Source organism: Polypterus senegalus, chromosome 9 (assembly GCF_016835505.1).
Source record: "Polypterus senegalus isolate Bchr_013 chromosome 9, ASM1683550v1, whole genome shotgun sequence".
Lineage (NCBI taxonomy): Eukaryota > Metazoa > Chordata > Cladistia > Polypteriformes > Polypteridae > Polypterus > Polypterus senegalus.
This window is the reverse complement of record NC_053162.1, coordinates 103,990,705-104,010,906: the sequence shown is the minus strand read 5'-3', so window position 1 is coordinate 104,010,906 and position 20,202 is coordinate 103,990,705. Positions and strand designations below refer to the sequence as shown.

Sequence of the window (20,202 nt, the reverse complement as noted above, 5' to 3'; positions counted from 1 at the left end):
ATAATTTACCATATATAAAAAGCATCAGAACAACGTTGAAAAAAATGCATATGAAAAGTTTATACTAATGTAATATACAAACATTATAGGATCTTTGGTTTAATACCACGAGATGTAAAAAGTAAACCAGTTTAAGGAGAGAAAATTTACAACATCAGAAAAAGATTTAAAAATAAAGCTTTTCATTTCCGAATTAGTTCTCTATACCCAGCTTCCTTACATTTCCACGTGCCATCAAAAAAGTTACCTACTCAGGCATCTATAATATTTAGTAGCAAAAGGATTTTTTTTTCCTCTTTTCAGCCCAGCCTATACTGAAAAGACAAAAAAACCATGGAAATTGTTCCCAGCTTAGAAAATTAAGTTTTTGTTTTTCTTACTTAAATAGATACTTTGCCCATACAATGCAGTGGATTGGTTCAGAAGGCGTGTTTCGAATAGTACAGCCTGGAAAGGTTTTCTGAGTTGGTTTTGGTTGACACTCATAGCATTCAGTTACTCCCTGTAAGATTAAACAAAAATATTATTATTTTTTTTTTTAAAATATGCATAAAAATGTTAAAGACGTTCACAATTGAAGACAGCATTACAGTGAATAAAGCAAATGGACTTTCCTCCCTATAGTAGTTTTCTCCTTATTATCATGACAACATTTAGCAGTACAGGAGTAATTGTGCAAACTTTTACAATAATGCAGAGAAAGAGGAATACATATTATTATCTAAACCTGTAATCAAACCATCAAGTATTTAAGCCTACTGGAGTAGTAGTGAGAAGAAAAAAAAAAGAAAGAAAACTTTGTCTTGAAGCTCTGGGGATTCATGTATATAACTTTTTTTTACATCTGGAAATGAGCAGAAGCAATTTCTCACACAAAAGTAGGGACTTATAAATGTGAACTTGGTTTGAAAATTGTCTTAAAGGTACCAAAAGTTTTGGCCATCCTCAAGTCCTACGCAAACTTTGCTATTGGCATTTTAGTGACTCCAGGTAGCAAGACAATTAATTGAACAGAAAAAAAATTTCATTGTGCATTTCAATAATGTGTCAGTTATTTTTTGATGGCATTCCGTCCGTCCATCCATTTTCTAATCCCTGTTGTTCTAAACCAGCGCTTCCCGGTTCATTTTACCCTGGCAACCCCTGTGACGGACGAGGCCGATTTCGCACCCCCTTGGTTTGAGAAGTAGTATGAAAAAAATATGAGGTTAACGCAGAAAAACAGATCACCAATTGAAGCTTTATGAATAATGGATACTTTACCAAAACAATTTATTGATGGAGAATAAAGTCATACTCAAATGTAATCCTCCTTCCATTCTCTGATTTTTTCGCGACTAGCCATGATTAAATGAACAGTAAAAAAGTAAGAGCGAAGCGACGGTGACTTAGAGGTAGGCAGGCGAGAGCACAATAGCATGCAGGCTCGATGTACTGCGCGTCAAGTTGATCTAAAATGTGCAGTCAGATTCGAAAAAATATATCTTTTCAAGTTCTATTTGGATATAAGTAGGTTCTATTTAGTCAACAGAAATATCTTTGGTAGGAATGTAAGTTGAATTTAGTCTTTAAATTTCTATGGTGAAGAAAAATTTATGCAATGATGACTAAATTTAACTTGCATTCCTACCAAAGATATTCCCGTCGACTAAATAAAACTTACTTTTATTTAAAATTTAAACAGAACTTGAACAGATACGATAGTTCATGATACCCACGCAGCACTAAGTGCGCATAAGAGCGAAAGTCATCCGTTTTAACAAACAGCGTATTGCACTGATACGAAATAGCCTGCCCATTTAATTATTTAGGAATGGATAGATAAATTAAGGTTTTGTACAAATAATGTTTTTCATTTTTCTTCCTCAAAGGATTCTGGCACCCCCAGTAACAGTTGCTCACACCCCCCAATCAGGAAGCGCTGTTCTAAACTGTAATGAAACAAGGATCCCATGATTTCTGCGTGATAGCCTCTGTATTGTAGGTTCCAATTCAGAACATGACTCCAAGAGGATGATTCAAGGACACCTAAAATCTGCTTATAATCCAGTCATCATCACGAAAAAGGATACAACATTAACAGTATTTAAAATTACAGAAAATGTGTTTGTTACGTTTGTCCACGTACAGTGGAGCCTTGGGTCACGAACGTCTCGGACCACGTACAAACCAGGTTACGACCAAAAAGCTTTGCATCTGTTCACGATCACACACTTGGGTGAGGAACAAGCCAATTTCCCTTCTAGTTCGTACGTGCCGTTGATTTCTGCACATGTTCAGTCTCACCCTGTGCAGCGAGACAGAGAGCGCGAGAAGGCAGTAAGGCTGAGAAGGCAGTTAAAAGACTGCACCAGGATTGTTTTTAAAGAGACTGCTTCGAGCATTGCTTTAATCTCATTGTATTTAATGAGGACTTTTTTCTACTGGATTTTAACCTCCACTCCAATTCTGTTTTTATGGGATCATTTATTTATTGAAGGATTCTGAAAACACTGCACTTTTTGATTGTTTTGTTGATTTTAATAAAAGCACTTGGCACTTTTTGCACCATCTGATTGCTCCATTGTAGTGCCTCACTGTCGTGCTCATCGGTAACATTATCGACTGTGACGGGTTTAAGGGCTCCCGGAAGCGAGATGGGAGCATGTAGCGGACCCGCTTCTTCACAGATTTTACCTCAAAACTGTAATCTCCTCTCCACTCAGTTCCTCCTCACTTTCTTCATGCCAGAACTCGACTCATGCAAGGTTAGTTTAATTGGTTGCTTATGGTTAGTTTTTGTATAAATTACGGATTTTTCAAATGTTCCATTTTTTTCCCTGTGCTTAAAACTCATTAAAAAAAGTGTTTACAGAGAGTGGTTCATAATGCTATACAGTAATCCCTCCTTGATCGCAGGGGTTGCGTTCCAGAACCCTTCTAAGCCATCCGCCAATAGCATCCCTTGTATGAAATCACCTGGGCAAACAAACTGAGGAAGCATGTATCATAAATTAAAAGACCCATTGTCCGCAGAAATCCACGAACCAGCGAAAAATCCGTAACATATATTTAGATATGCTTACATTTAAAATCCGCGATGGAGTGAAGCCGTGAAAGTCGAAGCGCGATATAGCGAGGGATCACTGTAGCGTGAAGTCTTGCAATGTTGGTTATCTCCGGTCAAGGTTTTCTCAGGGTTATTCAATGTTTTTACATTTAGTTTACCATTACACTGTGCATTCTATGGTATAACTAACTATTTTTGTGCTTAAAAATCTTTAAAAAATATATATATTTACATATAGCTCGTATGGTCCGGAACGGATTAATTGTATTTACATACAATCCTATGGGCGAAATTACTTCGGGTCACGACCAAATCTGATTGCGACTAGAGTTTTGGAATGAATTACGGTTGTGACCCGAAGTTCCACTGTATATTGATTGTGATAACATAAGCGCTCTCTCATTTAAGAAGTTAGAAAACATACACTTAGCGTAACCTTTGGCGACAACTCAGCAAATTGATTTGAAAATTGAATTTCATTTTCTGTTATTTATTTGTTCCTCAGATGTAACAGGTGTAACATCTTTGTTTTTTTAATGTTTTGTCACAGTGTGATGTGTTTTAAGATTTGTTCAGATGGCCAAGCAGACATACGCTGCGGCAGGCACGCCTACTGTTCAATCATTCATGCTTATTACTGAGAATCTGTTTGCCAAAAGGAGTGGCTTCTGGGGGTGTTAGAGACAAATACCATATATAACATATTCTAGCCAAAATAACCTCTCTCAAGGTAAATATGAAAAACCTGTAAATCTGTAACTGAAATTGAAGAGGGTATTTATCTACGCATTTTAAAGACTGGCAACATGGCAAGTGACAGCTGCAATCAGCAGGACAGATTATAATATTCATGTATCCATCCATTATTTAAACCTGCTTATCCTGAGCAAAGGGTAGCTGGAGACTATCCTAGAAAGCAATAGGCACAACTAGGAACAATCCCCTAGATATGATGCAAGCACATTACAGGATGAACCTACTGTATATATACACATATATTAGAGGATGACTTTAACCATCACCAGTTCACCTAACCTGCATGCCTTTGGACAAATGGGGTATCCTGAATAAACCCACAAAGACCCATGTACAAACTCCAAAGGGGAGCTCCCGGGATGTGATGCTTTCCCCACCTCCTTACAATGAAATGACAGCACTACTCTAGAGTCACTATGCACCTAATTCATTTACTCATTAATGCTCTTAAAAATTGAGGAAAAAATACTTTTTATTTGAAACTTACTTTAGTAACACAGTGCATCTGTTGGTTGGGAGCAGGACAACATATCTTTCCTTAAACTCTATCAAATGTCAGTAATACATCAAGTTCATATTCCCTGAAGTTGTGTTTTCTGTGTTCTCCAATGGCTTGAAAGAAGATGCAACTCAGGAAGTACAGCCAAATTTATATGGTGATTACGGAACGAAAACTCAAAGTGTGTGTTTTTTAAGCCATACATGGTTACTGGCAGGAGGCAACAGATGGTGGCTAACAACATGTGCACAAGCGCATAATTGTTGCTGTGAGATGTGTAAAGGAACTTGGAAGTGGCACATGGCATATATAAGGTTTTATAAATCCAATAAATTTGTGCTTAAGCTTTGTTTATCTTTCTAGCATAATCAAAATTTTAGAATGGAATCTAAGCAATATTTTATATATGAGGCTCCTGCTCTCTGCACCTACTGTATTAGATCACATTACAGAACTCCACAATAAAAAACTTGACACTAGAATCCCTGAAGCCTACGAAAAAACTTGTAATCCTGGGTCACCTTAAATTCCTTCGCACCTCTCCATTAGCATCTTTTGTTTTGCACATGTGTCGATCAGCACCAGCAGCCTGCTATCCCATCCACCCACCAACGCAGCTTGTTGTACACAACGTTCTCCCAGCTCAAATCGGTTTATCTGGGTGTGAGGTGCCTTGAATTGTATAGGGTTAACATATCATTATTTGGAACACATGCATTTCATTTGTGTTTTGTGTCTACAATGATCTGTGCAAATGTAGGGCGATAAGAAATGCTGAACATATAACTAGAACAGAAACTTTTTCATGTTCTGCTAATAACTGGTCAAATGCTGACATGAAGCGTATAATGTGTGAAGACTAAAGTCCAAATATCAAATAAACCTTTTTTTCCAAGAATTTAACCAAAGCAAAAGAAACTGGGATAGGGTAAAAACTCTCACACACACATATGTCTGCTTGGCTGGTGTAGAGGTTAGAACTGCTGTCTCCAAGTCGAGAGGTGGCAGGTTCGATCGCAGAGCTTTTACACATTAACTGTTTTGAGTAGTGAGCGGCTATTTATCACTACTACTATAGAATAAAAAACATACATTTAATTTATTTGAGTCTGTAATAGCTGGTGTAAATGTAAGGCACTTGTAAAAGTTAGTGTTTTGTTTCATTATTAACTTTTATTCTCTCAGTCACGTTCACACTCCCCCCCAGTCTGACACGGTTAGTTTTCAAATAAAGTCGTGCTTTAACAGAGGTGAACTCAGATGAAGATGAGGTTTCTACATCGGAGAAATAGAGAACAGAAGCCTTCCCCTCAAGAAACGCCCACTCACACATAAGAACAACGCAGCTGCACCAGGCAACAAGACGAGAGATGACACCATTTGGATGCAGCAAGAGGTCAGGTGCCATTCTGCCAGTGAATCTGCCACATGCATGTTCTTCAACAAAACAGCAGGGCTTACAGAGCTCGCCAAGGTATCGTACATATAGAAAATAAATGAATGGCGAAAAAGCTATTAAAATGCTTAAATTTAGAGGAAAAGGTGTTTTCACTGATTCAAAGAACTCTGGCATGGAACATTATGCACAGAGGCCTATGACACAAACCACTATAAATACCACCTGTTTCTGGCATGCTGAGATGGCTATCTGGATAACATATTTAATAATTAAACACAGAATTTGAAAAAAAAAAAAAAGGACAAAAATACCATGTTTAAATCTGAGAGAAATTTATCAAAACTGCAAATTTAGTTGACAAATGACAAATTCTGCAATAGTAAATACAAGAATAGCTTCATTTATAGGAGAAAATGTTATAATGCTTTTTTAAAAAAATGCAAAAATTGTGAAATCATTCTAATGTAAAACATTTAACACAAGTAACTTAACCAGAAAAAATAAGTGTGAAAGTATTCTAGCATTAAGAAGGAGAACAGCAGTAACAATGACAAAAGTCTTCCATACCTTTTTGATGACAGTGACTTGTCCCAGGTAACCTGCTGTCCCACTCTCTATTAAAGGGATATCAGCAGCTAGGCACATTCGGTTCACATGGTTTCGAGCCGCTGAATAAGAGATTAATCATATATAATGAATGTGGTAAAAGGAAAGAATGATATTTAACTACTTCCAATTTAAGACACACTTTTTCATAGGTTTCCCAACATAAAATTTAGGTTCATTTTAAAATGTTAGTATTTGTCACACTGCAAAACTCTTTAAATCATACTGCTTTGGCAGAGGTGACAACTGAGTGCAAATCCAAACAAACAAAAAAATTCTTGAAATGCTCAAAACTTGACCTCCTGTTGCTATAAGTGTGTTTCCTTCAAAAACACAAAAAGAAAAAAAGGTTTTGGTATAGTATAAAAATTACAATTTTTTGGACATTTACCAAAAGGAAGATGGCTTCTCAATACTCCATTCTCTGTTTGATTAAGTGAAATCACCACTTTTATGGAGTAAGGTTATCATTTGACCCATTGACTAACCTAGTTATAAATGTTTCATATCAGAAACACTCTCTAAGTACTTTTTACATGTGAGTTAAATAATCTGTTAGCTAAATGTACATTTCTTTATGAGGTATATGACGTTAACAAGACATTTAAAGTAATGTTTTTCTAATATTCATTAAACTTTCAGCTCGTTAAATTTTCCATTAAACAAGCAAAGCCTGTTAAAATACCTTGCCTTTCAATACCAATGTTTATTTAAACCCTTTAAGTCATGTTATTTATACAGTCCACTTTACTCTTCACATAGCAATGAAACATGGATGTTCAATAAGCACAAAATGATATCCCATTGCTTTTGTTCCCTACTATATTGAATGTCTTCCTCTTATTTAGTTCAGGGTTCATACACTTCAGTACCGTGATAAGTTCCAAGACGTTTTATGTCTTTTCTAGTACCAACCAGCACAGGAGTCCAGAACTATTTTACACTGCACTTCTGAGTACCCATCGCAAAAATTACATGAACATAAGAAGAAACCATATGAACTAAAACAAATCACGTATCTTAACTCACTGACCGCTTACAAAAAGACCTTAAAGAGCAGGTAAAAATATAGAAACTTAACTGTGTTACTGTGCTAGCGACCCAATAACTACTAGGCAGATAAACAACCCAAAAAAATAAAAATAAATAATGTTGGCATAATTTAAGTTGTGATTTCTTGTGGATAAAAAGTACAAGGTATACCTTGGAAAGGCTGTCTGCACCCACTGTATTACTCTCTATGATCTCAGTATCAGCATCAATAACAGGAAACATTTGCTGAAAAATTGTTACCCACATCTTCGCCCTTACCCGTATGAGTAATGCTTTCAAAGCATACTTAACACCCAGAGTCTGCAGTCTGCATTGACTTAAATATGAAGAATAAATGGACAGCAACGTTAGTTATATTATGCACTCTAATCAGAATTATGCAAGTAATTTTTTAGGGGACTAATGAATGAATAAATGAATCAGTGCACATGTATATCCTTGGAGATATGTAAAGTAATAAAATTAATTGAACTAAAATGTATTTATCTGCATATAGAATGTATATTAACTGTGGATTATTATTGATGAATAACCAGGAGTGTGCTTATCCAGCTTTAATTTTTTATTATTTTTTAATACCTTTTTTGACTTCATATGCTTTACAATGGGTGAAAGAAAGAGTACCAGTGAATTTGACTGAATGTCTACTGGAATGTTAAAAATTTGCATTTCTTCCAGACTCGCACTTGTCAAGAGACTGACTAAACTTTCACATTAGTAGATTCTGAAGATAAAAGTAGAAGAGCACAGAGGAGAATAATCTAAGACAATAGACTTGAAAACAATACAAGTGACCATCACAAAAGTAGCATATGAATTTGTTTAAATAAAACAAACAAAATCACACCTATCATAAGTCACAATGTTCTAAAATGCTGACATTTAATTTTCCTGAATAAAAAGTTAAGAGCCAAAACATCTGGCTTTTACACACAAGCTGGGCCAAATGACTTGATTCACTGTAAAAAAAAGTAGCAAGCTCTTCAATAATCTAAGCTCTCTTACTTAGACTGTGTAAACAAACAACACACCTTCAGAGTTTGTCTGATACATGTATGTATCATGTTTTGTGGTTATTGTTATTTGCATTCAGCTCAAGGTTAGTTTGAAAAACAGCACACAGAGCAGTTTGACTCAAGTAACGGCTTGGAGGGCAAGGCAGAGCCATGTTCCTATTCAACACCAACCTAAAATAACAAAATGTGCCCAAAAAACATTTGCAAAAATGTAATCACAGTATGTAACTAGTGGGAAACCAAATGTGCGATCAGGTGTGCAGGCTGTGTGACTTAAATTTCACATTTGCATAAAGAGGTTATCAGCAGAAGTGACAGATTACTTGGTGACCCTTGCTTCATTTTCATTTATTTCTAAAAAGGTCCACAAAAAAAAACCAAAACTACCATTTATAAAAGCCAATGATGACTCCTCCTTGGTTAGAATCTTCATTTCTACTTTAGATGTTGTCAGTGTGGTTAAAAACAAAAAAGAAACACCACTCCATCTTTTAAGGACCATGCAAATTAAATTAAGGGATGTGTAGTGTGTTCAGGTTGGAACGTGATGTCAGAATCTTTGTTTACTATCAATCTGTAACAGCAAGTCAATGTGCAGATCCTACAGGATCAATGCGAGTGCTTCAATGTTTGATGAATGGTTTGATGTGGTGAACCCTGCATGTACTCATTCTGAGTATGAAGTATAAACTGGCCCTTAGATTTATACTTGATGAAAGTACTATACTTTCATGATGAAATGTGTTAAAGCATGTATGTTACACTTTACAGATAAATCATTAACTTTTTTTTTTAACATTTAAAAAATACTGTTAATAATTACACATGTGGGGTGCTGCTGCATCGCAGTACAGAGTCACATCCCAGGTGTTCCCTGCCTGGAGTTTGCAAGTTTTCCTGTCGGGTTTCTATAATGTGCACCGGGTACCTTCCAAAGACATGCAGGTTTAGAAATTTGGTGATGCTAAAATGACGCTAATGAATGTGTGTACTTGTATTCACCTTGCAATGAGCCAATGCCCCATTCAGGGATTGTTTCGACCTTGTGCCAGATGCTTACTGGAATGGACACGTCCCTGGATTGATGGATGTAATCATTAAACACTCATCCTTTTCAGAGATATTGTGGCAAGATTTCCTGGTAATTTAATGGAAGTTTTGGGCAATTCACAACACAGTGAAGCCAAACTTTGTTTTCTCACCATAATAATATCTCACACTGCCATCTGTTGGAATGCTCCAGATTTACATGGTTTTCATCTATACTAATAAAAGGCAAAGCCCTCACTCACTCACTCATCACTAATCCTCCAACTTCCCGTGTGGGTGGAAGGCTGAAATTTGGCAGGTTGATTCCTTACAGCTTCCTTACAAAAGTTGGGCAGGTTTTATATCGAAATTCTACGCGTAATGGTCATAACTGGAAGCAGTTTTTCTCCATTTACTGTAATGGAGATGAGCTTCAACGCCGTGGGCGGAGTTTCGTGACATCATCACGCCTCCCACGTAATCACGCAGTACATAGAAAACCAGGAAGATCTCAAAAATGCGCTCAAGAAAACATGCATTATATAATTGAGAAGGCAGCGAAACAATAAGAAGCGAGTTCTGCTACTTCGGAAACAAAGCACGATGTAAACCTACACTTTAAATTAAGTTCATAGACAGGCTGCCGCTGGCGTTTGTAATTTAGTGCCTGCCCATAGAAGGCCGTCCGTCAGCGCAATCCAATAGCAAACTGCCACGGGTAAATATTCACGGGTGAAGGACTGTGCTTATGGAGAGGAAGATGAGATGGTCAGGGTGGTGTTTGACACAAACTCAGCGAAACTGCGAGAGAAAGTTTTAAGTGCCAGGACTAAGGTAACATTAAATAAAGCTATGGACATAGCACGAGATGGCACCAGCACAGCTGGGAACCTTCGATGCAAGTACACCGAGTGGTTCACGGAACTGACGCAGTGCACAGATAAAAGCAACAGTTCCAAAGAGCTGAACAAAACCGAATTACACAGTTGAAAAGGCAGCAAAAATATGAAGCGCCTGATAAGCATATTCATAAATGCAGCTACTGTGGAAACAAAGCACACGGTGGAAAAAGTCAATGTCCCGCTAAAGGAAGACAGTGTAAAAAAAACCCGTGCATGCAGTGTGTCAGGTCTCAGATAAAGAAGAAGACGAGCTGTTTATTGATGCAGTAAGAAACGAATCGATGAATGAAACCTGTCATCTTTACAACGATTGACAAACACGGAATGTAACTTGAACACAACACATCGCACAAATACGACCCTGATTGAAAGAAATAATGATAATCAAATCCTTGATGACAGCAACATTCAATAACACTCACAAAACAATTACTGTATATTGACAATCATGTTACGTTATTTTTAAAATGTTCCCTTTTCTTTTTCATAACTTCTACTTCTCCACTGCGATACGCGGGTATATATTTAAATGTATATATATACCCCTAATCTACAGTACATACTCTCACATAGACAAGCCACATGCTGTGGCTCAATTGTAGAGTCTTCGCCTCTAATGCCGACATTCGAGGTTCGATTCCCGAGAGGGATGCACTGAGTATGTACGCGCGACTGATTCATTTTACCTTCGCATCTCCTTGGTTTGGGACGTATGAAAAATATTCGGTTAACGAGAATCATGTTACGTTATTTTTAAAATGTTTCCCTTTATTAGCACAAGCACAGCTGAGAAGCTTCGATGCATGTACTCCATAACGCGCTAAAAAATAACGCATTTAATCACACTTTCAATTCCAAGCAAACGGAACTTTTGTCAATGCATCATTTCCTGGTACATCCATTACACTGATGCACACATCACAGCTACAAAAATGTTAGAGTCGGAATAAAGCGCGTTCCTACGACTGATCATTTCGACTTCCCGAGCGAAGCCTTGATAAAAGCATGGTTTTGTGTACAATGAAAAGCAAGCAAAATTAGATGCATTACAGAAAGCGGACTTTGTGGCTCTTACTGGGGATCATTGGACTTCCGTGACCGTTAGTAATTCTAATTACATCTAATTACAAAATGTTCAATGATCACACTGTTTTAGCCTAATGTACAAAATAATTTTGGCTAAGGTTACTCAGAGTTTAAAGATTAAGTTGGTCAAATTACCTTTTATGTTTCTGACTTATTTTTTTCAGAAGAAAAACTGCACTTTATGTTGAAATTTTGGTTATTATTATTTAAAGACAATACTATTCTGAAAATCTACTTAAAGTACTTAAACTACCACTTTATTTTTAAGTCTGCCCAATTTTAACCAGGGATGATATTTTTGTTTCTGTTTTGAATTCAAATGCAGTTTAAAGGCTTTTTTTTCAGAAATTAAAACAGCTTCAGTTTACAATATTCATGTACATGTCTATTATTTGATTCTGTCGCCCACTAAAACACTTTTAAATTAAAAAAAACCATTTGCGATTTGGGGCAAATTTACGTGCGATTACATACGATTAATCAAGATTAATTCTTACACAGCCTCTAATTAATTGGATTAATTTTTTAATCGAGTCCCACCTAATATATATATATATATATATATATATATATATATATGTGGATATATATATGTAGATTTGTATATATAAATGTGTATATACAGTATATATGTAGATATGTATGTGTGTATATGTATATATATATATATATATATATATATAACTGTGTATATATATGTGTATAGATGTATATATATATATAGATGTATATATATGTGTATAGATGTGTATATATATATATATATATATATAGATGTATATATATGTGTATATATATATATATATATATATATATATATATATATATATATATATATATATATATATGCCAGCAACACTCATGACAATGACAAAACAATTACATTGTCAATCATGTTACGTTATTTTTAAAATGTTTGCTTTTCATTTTCATAACTTCTTTAACACACTACTTCTCCGCTGCGAAGCGCGGGTATTTTGCTAGTGCAAATATAAACAGTAAACTGCTTGTGTAGAAGTAGTGTCAGCAGTCGCATGCGTCATGAGTGTCAAGTATAAATACAGTCTCATAGGTAGATGCTGCTTTGGTTTGTGTACCACTAAGACAAGCGCATTTAAATACACTTAAGTCACACACACACACACACACACACCCCAACATGCAAGTCAATCTCTGCACAGCAGACATTGCTAGGCCTGAACACACAAAGGTACATAAAAATACCAAATCCTAATTACCCTAATGTATTATTAGTAATAAACTTAAAAAATGTGGTGTTTCAAAATTTATGGATTCCTTCAAGAATTCCTCCTAAAATGTTTTCTACTAAGCCATAACGGTAAGGTTTAACTAATCATAGAAACTGCACAGTTGTATTTTGTGTTAAAGCTACTATTTCAATTAAAGGATGGAAAGCATGAACTTCTGGGTAGAACAATGGTGTGATATAACGATACAGGTACTGTATATGTATTCGTATTTCTCTGTAAACACATCAGTGGAATTTTTCCTAATTTTTTTGTGTGGTCTATTACCTATATTGGTAATCCACAAACTTTTTACAGATTGTGCTTAAATCTTTCTTGAGTCGAGTGTTGTGAAATTAATATTTTTTAAATATTTTCTTAAAGCGGTTATCAACCTACTGTAGGGCCCCAAAATGAATGAATGAATGAATGAAGAAAGGTAGGTAGGTAGGTAGGTAGATAGATAAAATGATGCATGTGAATATTGTTTATCAACTGTAAATATTTGGCTATGAAGGGGAAGCATGTGTTGCCACTGCTATTTTTATCAGAGTAAAGGTTTTGCATTTAAAAACATATTTACTCCCTGTCATTGAGAGACAACTTGTACCCTTTTTCAGTTATGTAAGGATTTGTAATTTTTGAAAAGTACATTCAAAAACCTCAATATTTTTTTAATCTTAAACAAATTTACATTTTTATGCTTTTTAAAGTCATTCAAAGTAATTTTTCATGAATCAGGCAACAACTTTTTTCAGAAAATGTATAACATTCACAATGCTCTAAAGATAATAAAAATGCAAAAAGAAAAACTTTACCTCTGTTATCCAAAGCATTCATGACAAGAGTAAAGTTTCTGAAAAATTCCACATTGTAATCTGGGCTAAACAACAAGAACCAAAAAATAAAGATATAGATTTTACTCTCTGTATGAATGTACTGAAGTCATTTTAGTCCACAAAGGTAAAAGCTGTCCAGTCTTTTAAGTACATAATACGACTTAAGGTCAATTATAACTATAAAACAGAATACTTTGAAAAGGTGGACAACAGCTGAAAAATCAACACTTTAAAACAACAACTCTGATATGAACTTTAATCATGAGAAATTAATTCACCACCACGATTGCACCAAATGCCTCAGAGAACAGGGCTATCACTATACCAGAATTTTTGTATATTCAATACCAGCAAAATTTTACTGGTACTTGATACCTTACAATACCAAGTCAAAAATAGAAATCCCATTCAATGGCTTTTTTTTTTTTTTTAATAAAATTACCACCATTACTGTAGTGAACAATATTTGGCTTTTCTCTGTTATATAAAATACATATATACTAACAGTAGGAGGTTAAAATACTGTTATACTAATCAAGTAATTACTTATAATTTAAGGAAACTAATAGTGCTTTACATTTGTCCCTACTTTAAAGCATCCTGTATGAAATCAAACTTCTCGATTTTACATTACTCCTTTCTTTCAGAACTCCATCACTTTGCCATTTTCAAGGTTTCTTATACAAATGATCAGACTTTTTGTTTAAGCCTATGTAGAAATCCAGAATTAGAAAAATACTTAAGTTGTTGTTACCAGTAGTCAAAAAATTTACAACGGTGACACTGTATTACATTCTACAACATACCACTCAAATATATGACGTGGCCTTTTACTTATAGGTTATACTAATGAAAAGTTTGCCTTCAAAAACCAAACAAATGACATAAATGGAGTGCTTGCAGATTTGTACTTAGAACTGAAGTATGCTGTTTTGGCAATTATACATTTCTGTTAATGCAGTACATTTTGTATTAATAGAGAGACATGCCTAGTCCTTGGAAGTGTTGGAAAATTATTTTATTTTTGAATTAAAAAATGGAGCAGCTTATGTCATTGCTGGTGCAGACAAGCCAAATAGCCACTTTGGTTGAATCTTTTGTCGATGGTTACTTGCTACTATTGTTGTTAGTGCTACCAGTTCTCCCATATTCCACTCCCCTACATGCACAACTGTAAATGGTGCGAGGCTGCAACCCCTACTCTCACACATCCCTCAGATCAACCATGAACTGTATACACCGGTTGAAAAATGGACGGATACTAGGACAGATGAACATTTGTAGAAGTGCGTCCCAGGACAGATGAACATTTGTAGAAGTGTTCATTACAATCAGAGAATACAAAGCCTCTGTTAATTTATCAGGAATGTGCAGGACACTGTATTAAAAAGTGACTAACCTTATCTTTTCATCTCCTCTTACAAATGCATTACCATAAAAGTTAAAGTAATGTACCATATCTCATCTGGGGTGTTAGGCTGCTCTCACAGCATGCACAAACCAGTTTCTAAACTAACTCCATAATGGGATGAAAGCAGCAATAACAAGAGCTTATGCTGTGTGTTTTGCCCAGCTTTGTTTTTTTAAATAACAAATATACACCTGCAATTGTGCTATGAATTTTTCCTGCCTAAAATAAAAGCATTTCCAGACATGACTTATGCTGTTTTTCTTCTTGAGTCATTTTCATGTGTAGTTCTTACAATTTTCTCATGTATTATTGTGCCATCCTGAGTGATTTGTAAACTTGTAACGATGTAGGAGTGCAGTACTGACGGTCTAGGTATTACCATTATTTTTTTTTTTAGAACTTTGACATCAACTTGGTACCTAAGTATCAGTTCCTGAAACATCCTTTTCAGAGAATAAAAACTAATTCAAAGACATGGCAGATGAAGACATTTCTCTTGCTGTAAGTTTTCACATAAATGTTTACATTAAAAAAATAAGTTTATACAAGCTTTTTTTCTGAAATTCTAATGGCAAAGTATAAAAGTAAATAAAGTTAAACCACTGAACACCCTGAGCTGGTCTCCATCTCACTCACAAACATGTTACAGTAATAACTACTGGGGGTCTTATATGTAACTACCTTGGTTATTTGTGTTCTATAGGTACATATTTACTGTATGAAGTGTGTTAACACCATTATCACCTCCATCACAAGCATCTGCAGCAAAATTTAGTGGATTGTGTAACATGTTTTGGAATGATTACCAACAATAAAAGGTGGTGTAGGACAATTACTAAAATATAAGGCAGGAGTGTACCAGTGTAAGATTTTAAAATCAGAAAGTAATTGCCACTTACAAATTTTGCAGAAATGAGATAAAAAGTAAGTATTGTTCTTCCAACCCCAAATATCTCCTGATGAGAAATAGTTCTTTGAAAAATTTTTTTATCCAATATATCAAATGGAAGTAATACATTAACTCACTTCATTATACTGTCGTGGTACGCTGTGATGCTGGCTTTGGGGCAGAACTTTAACACACTTTCCTTGGCAATCTAAACAGAGGGGAAGAATAATGTTAAATCTACTGTATTTTCAAAGTACACAATGCTCAAGAATACGGAGAGGAAGCTTTTCTCACCTGGGCTTTTGATTTTCCAACATGTTTCTTCTGAAACAAAAACTGTCTGTTGAGGTTACTTACATCAATGGTGTCAAGGTCAATCTGGAAATAATCATATTAGGTAAAATGAGAAAATCTAGCATTAGGAGGAGTGATGAAATAAATTGTTACTAAGATTACAACATGTATCATTTAAATAAATTAGTTTTGTAAACGTAGATGTACAAATAAATATAAAAAAAAAAACTGACCAGTTTGCATCAGCTGAGGTCTACTGTATTTATTTTTGGAACAAATTCTCTAGTAGGCCACTATTCCTATAAATATCTGGACAACATTTACTTAGCTTTATGTATAGTTTTTACAAAAAATAAATACATAGAAAATTGCTTTCAGTCATGTACACAATAAAAGAGGTTAAGTGTTGACTTATGAAGCTAACACCCATCGCAAAACAAAAAATGTTAAACGTACTTTTGAAGAGAGAAAAAGCAAAGGTTTCATCATAAATGACTAGAACAAGGCGAGGAAAGATAAACAAACCTTTCTAGCTATATTAATGGGGCAAAACATGCAAGTAACAGAATATGTTAAAATGAAAACTGAAACAGACCCACAAATGGTTATTCTGCAAGCACAGCAATAAGGTTTGTAGTTTATTTCTGTAACCTAAAGCTCTATCAGGCCATCTTGAGAATTTCACATAAAGTTATGAACAAATCCAACACACACACACACACACATTGTCAATATGGAAAATACTGAACAGTTGCTTTATCTTGTTTGTCTGTTGGGAGGTCCAGAGGCGTGCATTAGGAACAACAGGCACTGCATTTGTGATGCCGCTAGGCTTATTCCCATCTGGACACTACAGGCAGTACTTTGTGGGTTACCTTTTTCAATTTTTGCTACCATACAGCCATGCCTGTTAAAGAGTAAGCTCAAGGATACGTAGCAGACTAGCTGTCCAGCAAATCACAGCTTGTGAGGTGCAAGTAACATGTCTCTGATGTTGACGTGACCAACACTGGAACACCACAATGAACAAATTTTCCATCTTCTCTGTATACCCTGTACAACTTGGGAATATAAATATAGCACCAGGGCAAGTCACTTGCCGAATTTCTCAGATGATACGGTATAGAACTTGGGTAAAAAAAAAAAAAAAAAATTGTCTTTTGGTTCAAAGAGGTTTGTGTTGTTTGTAATAACATTTGTTGAGCTCCTGTAAAAATCTACACTTCCCAGAAAAAGTGCTATCAAAACGTTAATAGTGACATGTTAATGTTATCTATCATTTAAAGGAACTGACTGACATACACAGGATGCTTTTCATAAATTACACACTTCGTGTGAATCATTCACACCACATCCTTCTCTTTAGAGAGCTTAAGATGTACTGTTATTTAATGAAACTACGGACATTTTATGGGTACAATGTTGGTGAGACCATATTTATATATATATAAAAAAAAAAGTAAACGAAACACACTCAGCAAAAGTATAACGTTCTGAGCGATATTAGTTAAGCCCAAGGAGGGGAAAAAAAAAAACACATAACTTGGCACTGCATGCATACTCTTATTATTTACACCACTGAGCTGTGCTCCCGCAATGTGTGTGACAAGTAAAGAACTCTATAAAACCACAACTAAACATCTTCAGGCCACTACACACTGGTCTAACCAGAACACATGATGAAAATGCTTATCAAAAACAGCGTAACTTTCAGGAGATCATTACGCGCATCACTCTTTAAAAAAAAATAAGAACCTCTGCGCCATCCATATCACCAATAACGTTACGGATTTAAGGAAGAGCAAAGCATTCCCCTTCCGCCAACCCTCCCCTCGGTAGTGGCGGGTAAAATTCACTTTCAAATTTACGGGACAATAGCTGCGGGTAACAAAACAACAGGAGGTATAGGGGCTCGTGTTATTCTCTTGTCTAAAATTACACAGAAATCCAATACGTAAAGTGATAAATATCTGTTAGCCTGTGTAAACGGATTATTAAACAAAACCGTGACCGTATAACGGGGGTTACAAATAAGAATAAAAAAAAACAAACTACACTCAGAGAACAATCGCATTTTTACTGCTTAAGATGGGTAGTGTAAACGTACGAAAACCCTCCCAAAGCTCATTTATCGTATATATTAATCTCCTTTGTCTTTCTTTTTTTGTTTCATTCATCCCAGTGAGTCAGAGGCCTGTTTATACATGCGCTAAGAAATAAACACGCCGCGAGAATCCTTCTCACCACATCAATATGGACGAAACCGCTCAGAACGAGGTTTTTCAGCAGCTCGCAACCGATACCCCCTGCTCCCACCACCAGCACCCTGCCTGAAGCCACGGCTTCTGCCAGTTCTTTGCGGAGAGAACCCACTAGCGCCATCATGAAGCGACTACAACCTAGATACTTCTTGTCTCTCAATTCCTTCCAGGACGAGGTTGCAAATCAGCGCTAATGCGAACCATTGGCTGCTGACAAGCATCGTGAAAGGAAACAACTATATTGTAGTGGTAGTCACGCGGCAGTATGCTTAGCGCCACTTGCTGACTCGGAAGACTTAAAAAATATGTCTGTAATAGTATTACAGACTTAAGACGGCATGGGCGGGATTTTCGTCAATCATTTTTGAAGCCAACCAATCGAGAGACTATTGAGGCGCAGGCGCCAATCAATCAGTCATTTTTATGTTACCCAATCCCTCGTTCCGTTTAGAGAGGCGGAGGTAAATATCAGCCAGGCAAACATTTTCATTACATGTATAATTTACTCTTAGAAGGATCTGTCTCTTCACACACTATCCATGCAAAGCTGATTTATTTTAATATTCTTTACTATGTAATTTGTATTAATTATTACGTGCATCTCGACTGTTAAATATAATTTTCGTGTCTCCCAAATGAGATCATCTATATATTAGAAAGCCTGTTTGGCTTTCCTTAGGGCAGCAGTTGCCTCGAAAGCTTGCATATTGTAATCTTTTTAGTTAGCCAATAAAATGTATCATTTTGCTTGACTTCTCACTACATTCACAATGGCTAACATGGTACATACAACACGCTAGTACTACTTCCTCCACAGTAGCCGATTTTCTTTATTTTCAAAAAATGTGTTAACTATTAACAAACCAGAGCAAGTAGATGTGTCGTAGATCTAATGCAGAAGATCTGTGAACATGATAGAGTACCAGTGATACCAATGTATAAGGTGAGAGATATTCAGGATTGTGGAAACTAGAGGGATAAGACTGATAATCACATACAAAGAAAATTTGTGAAGGTTTGTAGAGAGAAGGCTTAGAGATGAGATCACCACATGTGAGGAGCATTTTAGTTTTATGCCAGGGAGAGCAACAACTGATGCGGTCTTTGTATTGAGACAGCATAAGCATTGAGAAAATCAAGAGGTCTGGAGGGGTATGCAAGAGAAGTGAGTACTAGAGAAGTACAGTATGTGAGGAATGTCCAGGATATGTATGACAATGAGTGAGGACTTGGGTTAAAAGTGATGTTGGGGTAACAGAAAAGATCCCATTTAGAGTAGGCCTGCACCAGGGATCTTCTTTAAGTTGTTACCTCTTTGATCTGGTTATGGATGTGCTGTGTCTAATTCCACTGGAGCATAATTTTTGCTGATGACACTGTGTTGTGTAGCACCAGAAAAGAGGAAGTTGGAAGAAGGGAAAAGGGCTTTGGAAGACAGAGGACTGAAGATATAAACGAATGTATGAAGTTTAATGAAGATCAGGATCCAGAGGTTAGCCTGCAGGGAAAACTATTGAAACGAGTGGACAAATATAAATATCTAGGGTCAGTGGTAGCCTGAGATGGAAAGTTACATACACAGATAACCCATAGAGTGTAGTGTTGATGGAACAATTAGTACAAGATATCAGGAGTGTTGTGTGATTGAATAATTAAGGTAAAGGTTGAAGGTAAGGTTTTAAGGCAGTGGTAAACCAAGCAAAGATGTATGAAGTTGAGATACAGGTAGTAAAGGGACCACAGGGAAAGAAGTTTAGTTGTGGCAGAAATGAGAATGTTGAGATGGAAGTATAGAGTTACAAAAAAGCAAAGAATAAGAAATTAGACAATCAGAAGCGCAATAAATGTGAGAGAAATATCTAAGAA

General features: G+C 35.9%; 1 protein-coding gene across 2 annotated transcripts in view; it reads right to left on the bottom strand.

Annotated features, from left to right (window-relative positions):
• The window catches only part of uba2 (ubiquitin-like modifier activating enzyme 2), a 64,882-nt gene extending 46,283 nt beyond the window's left edge, over positions 1-18,599 (bottom strand). The window contains exons 1-6 of one of the 2 annotated variants that reach the window (XM_039763553.1): positions 18,475-18,599; positions 16,076-16,159; positions 15,919-15,989; positions 13,461-13,525; positions 6,271-6,371; positions 381-502 (exon numbers count right to left, since the gene is read on the bottom strand). In XM_039763553.1, coding sequence (XP_039619487.1) covers positions 381-502; positions 6,271-6,371; positions 13,461-13,525; positions 15,919-15,923 — 293 coding nt within the window. In that variant the 5' untranslated portion in view covers positions 15,924-15,989; positions 16,076-16,159; positions 18,475-18,599. The other variant, XM_039763552.1, reaches the window with a different exon arrangement.
• Between the last annotated feature and the right edge of the window lie 1,603 nt (positions 18,600-20,202).